Source organism: Xiphophorus maculatus, chromosome 15, assembly GCF_002775205.1.
Source record: "Xiphophorus maculatus strain JP 163 A chromosome 15, X_maculatus-5.0-male, whole genome shotgun sequence".
Lineage (NCBI taxonomy): Eukaryota > Metazoa > Chordata > Actinopteri > Cyprinodontiformes > Poeciliidae > Xiphophorus > Xiphophorus maculatus.
This window is the reverse complement of record NC_036457.1, coordinates 1,895,505-1,912,126: the sequence shown is the minus strand read 5'-3', so window position 1 is coordinate 1,912,126 and position 16,622 is coordinate 1,895,505. Positions and strand designations below refer to the sequence as shown.

Here is a 16,622-nt window from a genome sequence, read left to right as displayed (position 1 = left end):
TAAGTTGAAGTCACAAAAATTATGCTTTTTTTAATAACCTATTTTATTTTCTTTCAGTGCTGCATCCAAAACTCTAACTCTTAGCAGAACTAAGCAACTAAATTAAAACCTAAAAATTAAAACATTGTCTGCTACAGATTACCCAGATATTTATTTAAAATTCAATATCAGCAGATGTTTTTTGTGCAGTTCTTGTCTTTAATGCGTATTTATTTACCCCCTTCCTTTATTTACCTGTAAAGTCCTTCAAATTACCTGTTATGTCAATTACAAAATGCTCAAATGAACACATTTATTACTTAAACTTACATAAACAGTATACATTTAATTTCATTTACAGTGGAGTAAAAAACATAGTTTATTGTAAGGAGGCTGTTGGGTTTTATGAGCAGATAGTTAAAAATAAAAAGGTACGATAAAAAGGCAAAATCCAACATTCAGCAAATGTTTAGTGAAGATTTCAACAAATAAACATGTAGGAACAGATGCATTTACAGAGATAACAATGAAATTTCAATAATATCTATCAATTTAACTAAGACATTTTTATTTAATGTATTTAAAGGGGACACATTGTGCAAAATCACTAAAAGAAAACCCACAAACGCTTAAGAAAAATAAAAATCTGCAATAAGTTGATGCTTTTTATGTCTTAAAAATACATTTCAAAAACAAGTCACATTTCACTGGCACTACGTGGTTACCTAGCAACCTGCGCAGAGCCCAGCCCATTACCTAGCAACCCGCGCAGAGCCCCGCCCATTACCTAGCAACCCAGGGGGAGCTACAGACTGTTTGCTCATACATAGACTTATTCTAACCTGTTCAAGGGAGCATAATGTTTCACCTTTAAAGATTAAAAACATTAAAAATCAGTTTGTGATGTCAGTTTCTGCTTTTAACTTAACGTTACATTTTATATTCTGACATTTGTTCTGGTTTTAGCAGTGCAAAAAAAGTCCAGAAAACCAACAAGAAGAGGTCTATTTAAGAAAAAGTAAAGGCTTTCTACTTTTTATAGTCATTTTACTTTTTTTCAGTTTCAGTTGCAGGAGTTCTGGATTAGCAGTCAAAGAAGGAAACAATAAAATGGCAACACGTCTACATCCAAGTCTGACTAATGATGCCCGCTTCCTCTGCTTTGTTTTTAGGATTCTCATAGGTGGCCTGTTCAATGGGCTGGGTGGGATTCTTGTACTCGTAGTACTCCACTACGGGGTAGGTGATCATGCTAATCACCAGAACAGCCAGCATGATATACAATTTATACTCCAGGCACAGGAAGGTGCTGTAGGCGAAGGCGATGACGTAACCAAGCGACTCCCACATGCAGTAGCTGGCGAAGGCGGCCTCCTTGTCCCGCGGGAAGAGGACGCCATAAAGAGCTGCAACAGAGCGGGCGACAGATCAGTTTGAAGGTAGGCTCAGCTGTTTTTATCGTTAATCTTGTGCACATGCAGTTGAAACCAGTTTTGTAGAAGTATGTTTAATCCTTGGGAACAATTTCCAGAAGCCTAAAGGTGCCACATTCATTAGTTCAAACATTTATATGCAAATCTAGACGTGATGTGAATGTCCAACCATCATACTGTCCAAGAAGGAGACGGGTTTTGATCAGAAATGTGCAGATTAACCCCCAGAACTAAAGCTAAAAACATTGTGAAGAATCTGGCTAAAGTTGGTAAGACTGTATCAATATCCAAGTTAAAACTTGCCAAGTACCAATATGGGCTAAATAGCCTCTCCATAAGGAAGAAGCCACGACTCCAAATGTCCACAGGGACAAAAATCTCCATTTTTGGGGACATGTTTTGTGGTCTAATGATACTAAAGTGGAATTTTTTGGGCTTAATGACCATCGTTTAATTTGGAGGAAAAACCGGGACACTTGTACCATCGTAACTGTGATGTATGTTGGTGGAAGTATCATGTTGTGGGTCTGCTTTGCAGCAGGAGGAACTGGTGCACATCATAATATGGATGGCGTCATGAGGAAAAAACATTGTGTAGAAATATTGAAGCAACTACTGAAGACATCAGCCAGTTTATAGGACAAGGTTTTTGTAAAATGTTTATCAGTAAAATTGAAAATTAGTTCCTGTAAAACATCTCACAGATTTCTACATGAGCAGTAAATGTCATTTAGGTACCAAACAGGACAAATTACAGCTGTTGAATCTGAAACTATAATTAGTTCGGTAGAAAACAACAAATATCATTAGGTCAAACTGCTTCTAGGTTCCTTCCAGGTGTTTTTTCCTGCTTTCTGAGCATGAAAGCATCAAAGCAGAGATTTTCGGTTTTTCTTACCATTAGTCTGAGTTTGCCAGATGGCGTCCGCCATACCCCACAGAGCGGGAAAAACGAAAAACACAGGCAGCTGGTCAGGATGAGGCCTCCAGAACAGGAGGGCGATGATGCAGGCCAAGTTGGTCGCCCCAGCTGAAAACAGATGATTCCTCTGGTTACAAACATCTATGGCTGCCGACCTTTAACCACTACTTCAATATACTTTTACTCAAATAAAAGAAAAAATTTAACATGTTTGTTCTTTATTCGGTGGGTAGAAAATCCTGAATTTTTTCTCAGTTAGCGATACTTCATAATAAAATTATTCAGATAAAATGTACAAAGTAGTAAAAATACTCCTAAGAGGTTTTTTTCCTTCCAAAAAGTTACTTTAGTAAATGCAATTAAGTAAATGTAAGTAGTTACTTTCCAACCCTGTCTAAAACCGGCTTTTTCACCGCAGTCTGATTAGCACAATTCCAATATTTTCACTAAATAAAATACAATAAAATAAAAACAAAACCGGACCTGTGCCACTTCCATATGTGGTGCTAAGTCAGCACTCATTACTGTATGAACGTTTAAAATGATCCATAAACTGTTTAATCCATTATTACTTCCATAAACAATGCGCTTCTGTGTGACGTGATGTTCATCTTCTGCGCATGCGGGCCGCTTTGTACAGAAGCATAATTTTCTAGCAGTAAGAACGACGACGCCAAAGAACAAAAAAACAACAAAAAAGATCGGGACTGTCGTGAACGGCTATCTTTTATGAAGAACTCCACATAGACCCGTTATGCAGCTTGTAGAACTCGGCTTTATTACTCTGTGTGACTCACAACAACTGGATGTACAGCGCATGCTCATCAATCTGCCCCGGGCTACGGAAGCCTCACTGTGACATATACCTACAGGGACTAAACATTAAGACATGCTGTATGAACGTATCCTTATATAAACTGTTTACATAGAAGAAAATGAGTTTTTACCAAAGAAGTAGAGAGGGGCCCTTCCGGTGTAGCGAGCGATTCTCCCAAACAGGAAGGAGCAGAGCGAATTAGTCGCTCCGAAGCACATCATCACAAAACCGACATAGTGGATCCCCAAAGCACAAGTTACGTAGTTCTGCGAAGAGAGGCAGCAAAACGGGTTCACATCTCACATTAATTCTGCTTGCTGACTGGAAGATGAGCCATTTCAAAAACCCATAATTGTTGAGTCATATTTGAGCAGTGGACCAACCAGTGAAGCTAGGTAATGATGCTTTCTCATTCTAGCACCAACTTAATTTTTTGTTTTTAATTTATTTATTTTAAGTGTCCTTACTTTGTTGTACTCCCCGGAGAGGAAGCTCTGCTCGAAGCCGTTGTAAATGCTAAGCGGGATGAGTGTCAGGATCCTCCAGTCCTTCAGCAGCCTGAACGTGGCCAGGAACGTGTGGCAGAACGGTTCCCGGTTCCCCCGAAACTGGCTGGTCTGCTGGTGGTCGATGTTGTCCAGAAATATCGACACGATGAGTATCGCTAGAACGCCAACCCCTACGAGACAAACATCTCGCCGACTCAGATTTAAGACTCCATTCAAAAGAAATGTAGAAATTTTGTCCATGTAAATTTGCACTTCCACGATATACGTTCATGCCTTTGCTAGCTAGGCATCGGAAGTTGTAGATGGATTTCACGTAAGCCTCAAGGTAAAAGTATTGAAGTTAAGAAGTCGGAATCAAGAAGGCCAAACACCACTACAAAAGGAAGGTGGAGGATCATTTTTCTAACTCCAACCCCCGACGTATGTGGCAAGGCCTTCAGATTCTCTCAGACTACAAGAACCCCAATACCACCCCCGCTTCTACTGATGTCTCCTTCCTCAACGAACTTAACAACTTCTATGCTCGTTTTGAGAGAGGGAATACCACAACTGCAACCAAAGCAGCTACCACCCCAGGCCAACAGCCACTGACTTTCCTCCCCACTGACATAGGAGCGGCTCTGAGCAGGATTAAATCCCACAAGGCTGCGGGTCCTAATGGCATACCTGGACGTGTCCTCAGAACGTGCTCTGGGGAGCTGGCAGGAGTGCTGACGAACATCTTCAACCTGTCCCTAGCCCGCGCTATGGTACCGACCTGCTTCAAGTCTACCTCCATCGTCCCAATCCCCAAGAATCCCAACCCAACCAGACTCAATGACTACCGCCCGGTAGCCCTTACCCCCATCATTACCAAGTGCTTGGAGCGGCTGGTCCTAGCACACCTCAGATCCTGTCTCCCCCCCACACTAGACCCCCACCAATTTGCATACAGCCAGAACAGGAGCACAGAGGACGCAGTCTCTATAGCGCTGCACTCTGTCCTTTCTCACCTGGACAGTAAGAACACTTACTCCAGACTGCTGTTCTTAGATTTTAGTTCAGCATTCAACACTGTCATCCCATCACAACTCATTACCAAACTCACAGACCTCAGCATCAGTCCACTCATGTGTAACTGGTTGCTCGACTTCCTGACCAGTCGACCTCAACATGTCCGGCTGGACAACCACTTCTCATCCACCATCATCATAAACACTGGAGTGCCACAAGGCTGTGTGATGAGTCCCTTCCTCTACTCCCTCTTTACCTACAACTGCAGACCTGTCCACGGCTCTAACGCCATCATCAAGTTCGCAGACGACACCACGGTGATCGGCCTCATCAGAGATAATGATGAGGCCGCTTACAGGGAGAAGGTAGACCGTCTGAGTGGTGCGACAAAAACAACCTGCAGCTGAACACCGAGAAGACCAAGGAGCTTATCGTGGACTTCAGGAGGAACGCTGACCCACATCCACCCATCCACATTAAGAGGACAGTGGTGGAGCGTGTGGACACCTTTAAGTTCCTGGGAGTCCACATCTCCGAGGACCTGACTTGGACGACCAGCTGCTCCAAACTCATTAAGAAGGCGCATCAGCGCCTCTTCTTCATGAGGACCCTGAGGAAGAACCACCTGTCCTCAGAGATCCTCACGAACTTCTACCGCTGCACCATTGAGAGCATCCTCACCAACTGTATTACAGCTTGGTACGGGAACTGCTCTGTCTCCGACCGGCAGGCGCTGCAGAGGGTGGTGAAAACTGCCCAGTATATCGCCGGGGCACCGCTCCCTGCCATCAAGGACATCTACAGGAAGCGGTGTTTGAAAAGGGCCGGGAAAATCACAAAGGACTCCACTCACCCAGCACACTCTTTTCCCTCCTGCCCTCTGGGAGGCGCTACAGAAGCCTACGGACCAGAACCACTAGGCACCGGAACAGCTTCTTTCCCACAGCTGTCACGCTTTTGAATGCCTCCTGACATAAAACATAAACTACACTGCTCAAAAAAATAAAGGGAACTCTTAAACAACACAATATAACTCCAAGTAAATCAAACTTCTGTGAAATCAAACTGTCCACTTAGGAAGCAACACTGATTGACAATCAATTTCACCTGCTGTTGTGCAAATGGAATAGACAACAAGTGGAAATTATTGGCAATTAGCAAGACACACTCAATAAAGGAGTGGTTCTGCAGTTGGGACCACAGACCACTTCTCAGTATCTATGCTGTCTGGCTGATGTTTTGGTCAGTTTTGAATGTTGGTGGTGCTTTCACACTCGTGGTAGCATGAGACGGACTCCACAACCCACACAAGTGGCTCAGGTAGTGCAGCTCATCCAGGATGGCACATCAATGCGAGCTGTGGCAAGAAGGTTTGCTGTGTCTGTCAGCGTAGTGTCCAGAGGCTGGAGGCGCTACCAGGAGACAGGCCAGTACACCAGGAGACGTGGAGGAGGCCGTAGGAGGGCAACGACCCAGCAGCAGGACCGCTACCTCCGCCTTTGTGCAAGAAAGAACAGGAGGAGCACTGCCAGAGCCCTGCAAAATGACCTCCAGCAGGCCACAAATGTGCATGTGTCACCCCCCCCCTCCTTCCTGTCTCTACTCTCTCACTCTCTGCTTCCTCTTCTGAGAGGGGAGATGTGCTACCAGCTCTCCATCTAACGGGTTAATTGAGTTTCCTAAATCTGCCGGGATTTACCCTGTCCAGAACTGAAGTAAACTCTGTTTAAGCTGGTTTCGAGAAACGATTCACCTGATTTTTAACGGCCTACATCCAGGTGTCTCACCCTTCTTCCCTCTGTGAATTAGCCAGACTGAGCAGCCTACAGCCAACTAGTTTCACAGAGCACACCTGTTAACGGTCGCTCGTTCTCTTATTTTACAACTTGCATTTGTTATTGAACCAGGTAGGTTTTAGTGACTCGGGCGAGTCCCAAGGATGACGTTTTAAATTTGGGCTACCAGCAACTTAAAAACATTTTAAACTTTTTCCTCTCCAGAATCAAACATCACAGCTATTTTACAACCATCAAAGAACTTTAAGGTGACTCATTAACTGAATGTCCACAACATCTTTTAGATTTTCTTTATGCTAAATATTTTATTAGTAAGGCATTTTTGCAAGGGTCAGTACAGCTTAATTCAGTAGCAGAAATAATCAAATAAGTAAAATCAGTCATCTAGTCTGTCTTTCCCTACTGCTGACTGAGAACTAAAAAAAAGGAACCTTTGAGAGAGACGGACGGAGCTTGACGCCTCGAACCCCAGACCTGGCACGACGACGAAGAAGGTGCTGCAGCAGGAGGAAGACGCCGATCGATGAAGGCCAGGATCTCCGCAGGTCTGATGATGAAGAAGGTGTTGCAGCAGGAGGAAGACGCCGATCGATGAAGGCAGGGATCTCTGTAGGTCTGATGAGCCTCCTCTCCGCATGGATGGTGAGGTCACACAGGACTTGGTGCTGGCAGGAAGGAAGGCACCAGTTCTTCTTCTTTGTCTTTGCCTTTGTCTTCATCTTTGTCTTTGGGGTCTGAACCCAGCCGATGAGAGAAGTGCGATTTGAAGCCACAGGTTGTAGGGCTGACGGGTTGGTCCCCATGGCCGGACAGTCTTCGGCTCCGTGGCCCCGGCTCTTCTTCAGCTGCAGAGTTCTTTGTCCATCTCGATCTTGGCTCGAAGCTGCCCGGAGGATCCAACGAAAGGTTCCTCTTTTGCACCCACCTTATATAGGGTTTATCCACCCTTTTGGTGCGTTTTCATTGGCTGTCTGCTTAGACAGATGACCTCACATCCATCACTGTCCTTCAGACATTATGTCCTGATGTCTGTGCTGATGTCTCAGAGTTGCTCAACCTCCTGTCTCCGTTGTCTGCACAACCTTTCACCTACTCTCTAAATAAGGCGTTGATCATCTCTGCTCTCCTGTTAGTTCCTTGCCTTTCACCTTTCACCTACTCTCTACCTCCAACATATCAGTGATGTTTAATTGCAGTTACACCTTTTACACCATTTCAAGTTAATGTCAAAATCACATTTATATCACTTTTATTTTCTTTAGCTTCTCTGATTTTAGCATTCATTTATAATTTTATAACCATAACTTATATCACATTTATTTTCTTCAGCTTCTCTGATTTATCATTCATTTATGATTTTATAACCATAACTTATTAATTATCCTTATTATAATCCTAATGTGAGTTATTACAGATGTTTTTCTGAAAAGAAACCAAAAGAATAATACATGATTCTAATTATTTACTACTAAAGTTACAGTTACTTGTTTTCCTTGTAAGTGTTCCCACAAATATAAGTGTAAGTATTATTACAAGTAAACCAATATTAATATAAGTATTTTACTTTGAATCTTATCAAATTATCCAAAAATGTTTAGATTTCATTCTTTAAACTTTCATGATTTAAAATAAGGAATAGTCTCAGCTATTTTTATAAATCTGCAGGCTGGAACTTACTTCCTCTTTTTCCAGGAAACCTGCTTTTCCTGTTTAATGACTCTTTCTGACTGACTATGATTTCTTATGATTAGATAGAAAAAAGTAGAATTAAAGCAAAGTTTGCATGAGACAAAAACAACACACACAACCAGATTTATTTTATTGACACTTAAGTCTACTGTTGGGCCTAGATATCACTTGAGTGATTCATTTTAAAGATAACTTTATTTATTATTACTGTTAAACTAAAATCTCCAGCATGGGGAAGTGGGATGAGCTCGGATTTTCTTGACACCCCCTCCACGAGGTCAGACCTTTCACATGCTGGGAGTCCATCACCCTCCTGCAGTTCGCCGTCCTCATCCCCTGGAAAGAGAAGAGGTTCGTCTGGGATGTGAAGATGCAGATTCTTCATCCTCAGTTGTCACAGAGGGCTCAGTGTAGTCATCAAAACTCCACTTCTCTTGACACCCCCTCCTTGGAGTTTTGATTTCCCCCATGAGGTGATGAATGTCGAAGAAAACTTGGATCGTTCTGATTCTTCTACAGGAACTTTCGCTGGATGAACTGTCGGTTCTTCAGGATGTGAGATGATTCTTTAGGGAAGGGAAGATGGGCTGAGACAGAAGGCCTCAAAAAAAAAAAAATTCTGGCTGTTCAGCAGAGCAAAGCAAAAAGCATAAGCATCATGACGCTTTATCCGTAATCATGATCCTTTTCCATTTTAATCCATCAGGTTGTGACAGGAGTTCTTCTTTAGCATAATCCAATTTCTTCACGGCCCTCCCAGTCCAAAGCCTTGAAGTTGTTCTTTGAACGGCAACCTTCCCGTAATAGTGGCCAGTCTACTGTAGGATGGCATGGTGCTTAATTCTCTGGCCATCTTCTCGTAATGTTCTGGTTCGCTGTAGCTAAGAACTGGCTTGAGCACTGCTTCCTCATGGACCCCTTTCTTCATCAGTAGTACTGTGTTGAAGTTCAGTACTTACTTTACAAAATCTTGGGCGTTGAATCTCAGCTTGATCCCCGTAGCTGCAGGCCGATCTTGAGCTTTAATCCAAACTCTCTGCCCTGTTTTCAGTGACACTTTGAGCTGCAACTTCCCTTTTTCTTCTCTGAGCAAAAAGGAGAAGTGTCTTCGCCTCCCTGCTTTCTGTGACGTGAACGGAGTTCCTCTGCAGGGGAAGACCTGCTCTTCTAGCAGTTGTCACTGTGTCCATCAGCACCAAGAGGTACTTCTCACCTCTCTTTCCTGTTGTCCCCATTGGCTCTGCTACATCCATGCAGACTGAACCCCATGGGACTGTGCTCTTGATGAACAAACCTTCCATCCGCTGTCCTGGGTGCCCTGGGTAGCTGTGCAGAAAGTTGATGCAGTTCTGTTGAGGTCTCCTCCTTTTCCAAACGATCTGGACGGCCGGCTTCCTCCGGTTTCTTCCCCAGATTTTCCTCCTCGAAGTGATCATCCATCACTCCGTCTCTCTGTCGGTTCGAGTTGTCTATCCCCCAAAGCCTCTCTTTGCGCTCTTGAGCAGGGATGGGTCTAGACTATGTTGGCTACTAGCTTCACTGTCTGGATCCGGTCATTCTATCCTCAGTAGAAGCTTTCCCTCACCTGTACGCTATACAGTTACTGCGAGGGTTGTGACTGATGGCCTTATCAGTCACCACTAACTCTTTTCCCTAAGAGTTAGTAACCCAAGTGAGCTATTCAGAGTCTCACATCTGTTTTCACTGACTTGGTATCTTTGGGGCCCGCCTACTCAGTTGTGCGCCGCCCCACGTTGGGCGCCACTTGTTGTTGCGCAACACCCCCCCCCTCCTTCCTGTCTCTACTCTCTCACTCTCTGCTTCCTCTTCTGAGAGGGGAGATGTGCTACCAGCTCTCCATCTAACGGGTTAATTGAGTTTCCTAAATCTGCCGGGATTTACCCTGTCCAGAACTGAAGTAAACTCTGTTTAAGCTGGTTTCGAGAAACGATTCACCTGATTTTTAACGGCCTACATCCAGGTGTCTCACCCTTCTTCCCTCTGTGAATTAGCCAGACTGAGCAGCCTACAGCCAACTAGTTTCACAGAGCACACCTGTTAACGGTCGCTCGTTCTCTTATTTTACAACTTGCATTTGTTATTGAACCAGGTAGGTTTTAGTGACTCGGGCGAGTCCCAAGGATGACGTTTTAAATTTGGGCTACCAGCAACTTAAAAACATTTTAAACTTTTTCCTCTCCAGAATCAAACATCACAGCTATTTTACAACCATCAAAGAACTTTAAGGTGACTCATTAACTGAATGTCCACAACATCTTTTAGATTTTCTTTATGCTAAATATTTTATTAGTAAGGCATTTTTGCAAGGGTCAGTACAGCTTAATTCAGTAGCAGAAATAATCAAATAAGTAAAATCAGTCATCTAGTCTGTCTTTCCCTACTGCTGACTGAGAACTAAAAAAAAGGAACCTTTGAGAGAGACGGACGGAGCTTGACGCCTCGAACCCCAGACCTGGCACGACGACGAAGAAGGTGCTGCAGCAGGAGGAAGACGCCGATCGATGAAGGCCAGGATCTCCGCAGGTCTGATGATGAAGAAGGTGTTGCAGCAGGAGGAAGACGCCGATCGATGAAGGCAGGGATCTCTGTAGGTCTGATGAGCCTCCTCTCCGCATGGATGGTGAGGTCACACAGGACTTGGTGCTGGCAGGAAGGAAGGCACCAGTTCTTCTTCTTTGTCTTTGCCTTTGTCTTCATCTTTGTCTTTGGGGTCTGAACCCAGCCGATGAGAGAAGTGCGATTTGAAGCCACAGGTTGTAGGGCTGACGGGTTGGTCCCCATGGCCGGACAGTCTTCGGCTCCGTGGCCCCGGCTCTTCTTCAGCTGCAGAGTTCTTTGTCCATCTCGATCTTGGCTCGAAGCTGCCCGGAGGATCCAACGAAAGGTTCCTCTTTTGCACCCACCTTATATAGGGTTTATCCACCCTTTTGGTGCGTTTTCATTGGCTGTCTGCTTAGACAGATGACCTCACATCCATCACTGTCCTTCAGACATTATGTCTTGATGTCTGTGCTGATGTCTCAGAGTTGCTCAACCTCCTGTCTCCGTTGTCTGCACAACCTTTCACCTACTCTCTAAATAAGGCGTTGATCATCTCTGCTCTCCTGTTAGTTCCTTGCTTTTCACCTTTCACCTACTCTCTACCTCCAACATATCAGTGATGTTTAATTGCAGTTACACCTTTTACACCATTTCAAGTTCAATGTCAAAATCACATTTATATCACTTTTATTTTCTTTAGCTTCTCTGATTTTAGCATTCATTTATAATTTTATAACCATAACTTATATCACATTTATTTTCTTCAGCTTCTCTGATTTATCATTCATTTATGATTTTATAACCATAACTTATTAATTATCCTTATTATAATCCTAATGTGAGTTATTACAGATGTTTTTCTGAAAAGAAACCAAAAGAATAATACATGATTCTAATTATTTACTACTAAAGTTACAGTTACTTGTTTTCCTTGTAAGTGTTCCCACAAATATAAGTGTAAGTATTATTACAAGTAAACCAATATTAATATAAGTATTTTACTTTGAATCTTATCAAATTATCCAAAAATGTTTAGATTTCATTCTTTAAACTTTCATGATTTAAAATAAGGAATAGTCTCAGCTATTTTTTATAAATCTGCAGGCTGGAACTTACTTCCTCTTTTTCCAGGAAACCTGCTTTTCCTGTTTAATGACTCTTTCTGACTGACTATGATTTCTTATGATTAGATAGAAAAAAGTAGAATTAAAGCAAAGTTTGCATGAGACAAAAACAACACACACAACCAGATTTATTTTATTGACACTTAAGTCTACTGTTGGGCCTAGATATCACTTGAGTGATTCATTTTAAAGATAACTTTATTTATTATTACTGTTAAACTAAAATCTCCAGCATGGGGAAGTGGGATGAGCTCGGATTTTCTTGACAGTCTGCACAAACGGTTAGGAACCGACTCCATGAGGATGGTATGAGGGCCCGACGTCCACAGATGGGGGTTGTGCTCACAGCCCAACACTGTGCAGGACGCTTGGCATTTGCCAGAGAACATCAGGATTGGCAAATTCGCCACTGGCGCCTTGTGCGCTTCACAGATGAAAGCAGGTTCACACTGAGCACATGTGACAGAGTCTGGAGACGCCGTGGAGAGCGGTCTGCTGCCTGCAACATCCTTCAGCATGACCGGTTTGGCAGTGGGTCAGTAATGGTGTGGGGTGGCATTTCTTTGGAGGGCCGCACAGCCCTCCATGTGCTCACCAGAGGTAGCCTGACTGCCATTAGGTACCGAGATGAGATCCTCAGACCCCTTGTGAGACCATATGCTGGTGCGGTTGGCCCTGGGTTCCTCCTAATGCAGGACAATGCTAGACCTCATGTGGCTGGAGTGTGTCAGCTGTTCCTGCAAGATGAAGCTATGGACTGGCCAGCCCGTTCCCCAGACCTGAATCCGATTGAGCACATCTGGGACATCATGTCTCGCTCCATCCACCAACGTCACGTTGCACCACAGACTGTCCAGGAGTTGGCGGATGCTTTAGTCCAGGTCTGGGAGGAGATCCCTCAGGAGACCATCCGCCACCTCATCAGGAGCATGCCCAGGCGTTGTAGGGAGGTCATACAGGCACGTGGAGGCCACACACAATACTGAGCCTCATTTTGACTTGTTTTAAGGACATTACATTAAAGTTGGATCAGCGTGTAGTGTTATTTCACTTTAATTTTGTGTGTGGCTCCAAATCCAGGCCTCCATTGGTTAATAAATTTGATTTCCATTGATGATTTTTGTGTGATTTTGTTGTCAGCACATTCAACTTTGTACAGAACAAAGTATTCAATGAGAATATTTCTTTCATTCAGATCTAGGATGTGTTATTTGAGTGTTCCCTTTATTTTTTGAGCAGTGTATAAGGACTGTACTCCCCTATCCTCTCATACAACAATAACACATGGACTATCCTCACACACACACACACATCACGGACTGTTTTCTTCACACACACATACAACCTGTAAATTTTATCTGCCATTATTTATCTATAATCCATTCTCTAACATTCTTGTATATTCTGTATAATCTGTGCATATAGCTCCCATATTTATATTTATACAGAATATCTATATCTCTTGCTATAACCCGTTATAGTCCATACATACATAGTCTTGTACATCTGTGAATAAATATTTATATCTCGTAGAGCACTTCTGGATAGATGCAAACTACATCTCGTTGCTTGTACTTGTGACAGTGCAATGACAATAAAGTTGAATTCTATTCTATTCTATTCTATATTAACATGGCAAAGCATGAAGATATTTAGAGAAGAAGATTAGGACCACTGGAAAAACAAATTCTTCTTTTCTCAGAATTATGCCTTTTTCCCTTTTTTCCAGTCACCCTAATAATTTTCCATAGACATTGTTCACAGTAGGTCTTAGAATAATTGCAAGTGTTACTTTCCATAAGAAAACACCATTTTTTATTTTTGTTTGAGGCTCTATATGTACCATTAATGTTAGACTCAGCCTTACTTGTGTTTTGTAAAATAATCCACCACATCTGGCTACTGTTGATGCGAAGAGCGCGGCCATTTTGAAATGCGAATTCCGCATTATAATCGTAACTTGGTATAGTCAGAGTTGCTTCCAAATTCCCAGTTGATTTTACTGACTGGGAAGTTGAAGTTTCTCAGTTCTCAGTACAACTAGAATGCAACAGCAAAATGAAATGAAGATGTCTATGTGTGTCTCTAACTTTTGTGTGACAGAAAAATCAAACAAGAAAAAATAAATAGTCCCACCAAGGTAAAATCCAAGTATTTAAGGCCAACTTACATTTTCAAAGTAATTTTGGACAATTTAAAACCTTTTCTAGGATGCATGGACACCCTGTCAGATTTTATCTAGTCAAACTGCAACCAAAGCAGTTTTGTGAGGAAGAACAAAACTCTAAAATTACCAATGTAGCACCCGAGAAGCGTCCACACAAGCTTCTGTGCAGGTCTGCTGGAGGTACTGTTGCTGCTGCTGGTATCGATAGTGATTCCACAGCCAAATGCTCCACAGGTGCTTAGAACGTCCTCTGGAATGTCGGCTGGAAAAAATAAACACATGCAAATGTTAAATACACCAAGACAGAGCGATACACTAACACAGTGTTTAGCTAAAGTTAATGCTAAAGCACTACACTAACACAGTATTTAGCAAAACCTAATGCTAAGGCGCTACACCAACACAGTATTTAGCTAAAGCTAATACTAGAGCGCTACACCAACACAGTAGTTAGGAGAAGCTAATGTTAAAGCGCTACACTAATACAGTGTTTAGCTAAAGCTAATGCTAAAGTGTAATCTCAGCTTGTTTGTAAGCCTCTAACTTGACTAATCCGGCTGACATTAAGCTTTACTGGATCGTCTGCTTACAGATGTTGGTGTCCTGCCCAAAGATGAGCGACGACATCAGGTTTCCCCAAACTGCAGATGACTGGAAGATGAAGTAGAAGATCCCAAAGTAGTGGTTGATCACATTAACACCCTTCTTATTGTCGATGGCGGCTTGCACATTCCCAGAGATGGTCAGGTAGGTGCATTTAGCCGACCACAGAGGGGATCCGCCCAAACCCAGGATGAAGGAGGTTGGGATGAGGGTGTACCTGCAGGTAGCATCTTAATTTATCCACATGTTGGTAATTTTGTTTTTTGTTTTTCTCAGAAATGCTAAATTATGCTTTTTCTTTGAATTCAGAAGTTTGAGTACACAATAAGAAAGCCACTAGCTTGGTATGTATGCCACTGATTAAATGATGCAAATCATCATAAGTGCAAATAATTAGTTAAGTGCATCTACTTAATAAAATTATTATTTTTGGTCATATTTAGCCCTTACTACAGTGGAATCTTGGTATTTGAGAGGATTAGGTACCATAGCCGTGCTGCAAATACTTGAGACTTCCTCTAAAATCCCTGACTATTTTAATGAAAACTGATTATTTTAATGATTCAAACAACAAATATTACTTAATATGCATTAATACTCACAGTGGAAACTGTCTTAGTGCTAACATAGAAGCTAACATCTACAGGGATCGATCCAAGATATCAATAATATCGGTACCAAGTCGATATTTGTGTTGAATTGATACCATCTTGAAATGTTTTATTCTTTATTTATAACATTATTGTTATTTTCTTTTTTTGTTTGTCATTTTTCAAATCTACCTCAAAAACAATTTTGGATTTCACTTTAAAGAGGATGTGTGACATGTTAAATAGAATTTATTTATTTAGCTTTATATTATGTTTCAAGCTGTTATATTACAAAGCTACATTTATTTCACGTCATGTTTCTTAAATGTAGCATTTTTATAACGACTGAGGGCAACATAGTTACTTGATTGTGCTATAAAATGATATGGTGTGCCTGGAAAACACATAATAGCGCCTCTTCAAAGATAATTTTCTACTTTTTTTCTAAATTCCCACAAATTTGTTTTATTTTTCTGTTGTTTTTGTCTGCAGTGTAAATATAATTATCATATTTTATAGATTTAAACAAAATAATTTGAGGGAAAAAAACAAAACACCTAAAAGTCAATTTTTTGAGTTCCTGTCTATTGAATTAAGTCATATTGTATATAAAAATAACCTTTTTGCAGAATAGGCTTCACTGGGTTAGAGGTGCAGCTCAGCTAGGGGAAAGTTGTGCAGAAGGAAGATCTCATTCGGTAAAACTACAGTATTTAGTTTTTTCTTTATTTTACAAACTGACATTTAATGGCACAATGAGCTGAAGTTAGTTTAGATTTTCCCACAATAGAAAAAAACAGCTATGTTAAGGTTAAAGTTCATAGAAAACATTACAGGCTCATTATGTCACAGGCTCAAAAATGAGCGTGTGACATCTTTGTGCAGAAATGACACTCGGATCTGAGTGACAAGTCTAGAGCAACAACTTATGCGCTAAAATTATCCTTTCCTACAAAGACACAAAATCTCAACCAGTATTTTAGTTTAGTTTCTAGTGCAAATATATTAGTACAATTAAAATAAGACAAAACTAACATATAAATATTACTTTTCAGCAATACATAGGCACCTGTTTTTAGGTAGGTATTTCTTTAATATTGATCAAAAAGATCTTGGCAGATGATTTCATTTAAAACAAGAAATTTTTTCCATTTTATAAATGAACTTTTTTTTCAATATATATTCACACTGGAGACAGAAACAACAGAAAAATAAAACAAATTTGTGGGGAATTTAGAAAAAAAGTAGAAAATTATATTTAAAGAGGCGCTATTATGTGTTTTCCAGGCACATCATATCATTTTATAGCACAATCAAGTAACTATGTTGCCCTCAGTCATTATAAAAATGCTACATTTATGAAACATGACTTTAAATAAATGCAACTTTGCAATTTAACGATATAAAGCTAAACAAAATTCAGTTAGCATAAAATGAA

The 16,622-nt window shown here is 41.5% G+C and overlaps 1 protein-coding gene across 1 annotated transcript; it reads right to left on the bottom strand.

Annotated features, from left to right (window-relative positions):
• Positions 1 to 309: 309 nt before the first annotated feature.
• LOC102229310 (protein unc-93 homolog A-like) lies at positions 310 to 15,303 on the bottom strand. Its single transcript, XM_023348215.1, has 7 exons — positions 15,273 to 15,303; positions 14,582 to 14,824; positions 14,119 to 14,253; positions 3,619 to 3,830; positions 3,282 to 3,417; positions 2,311 to 2,442; positions 310 to 1,385 (listed from the first exon to the last, which is right to left on the bottom strand). The coding sequence occupies exons 1-7, from the start codon at positions 15,301 to 15,303 to the stop codon at positions 1,102 to 1,104; spliced, it is 1,173 nt and encodes a 390-aa protein (XP_023203983.1). The 3' UTR covers positions 310 to 1,101.
• Positions 15,304 to 16,622: the final 1,319 nt, after the last annotated feature.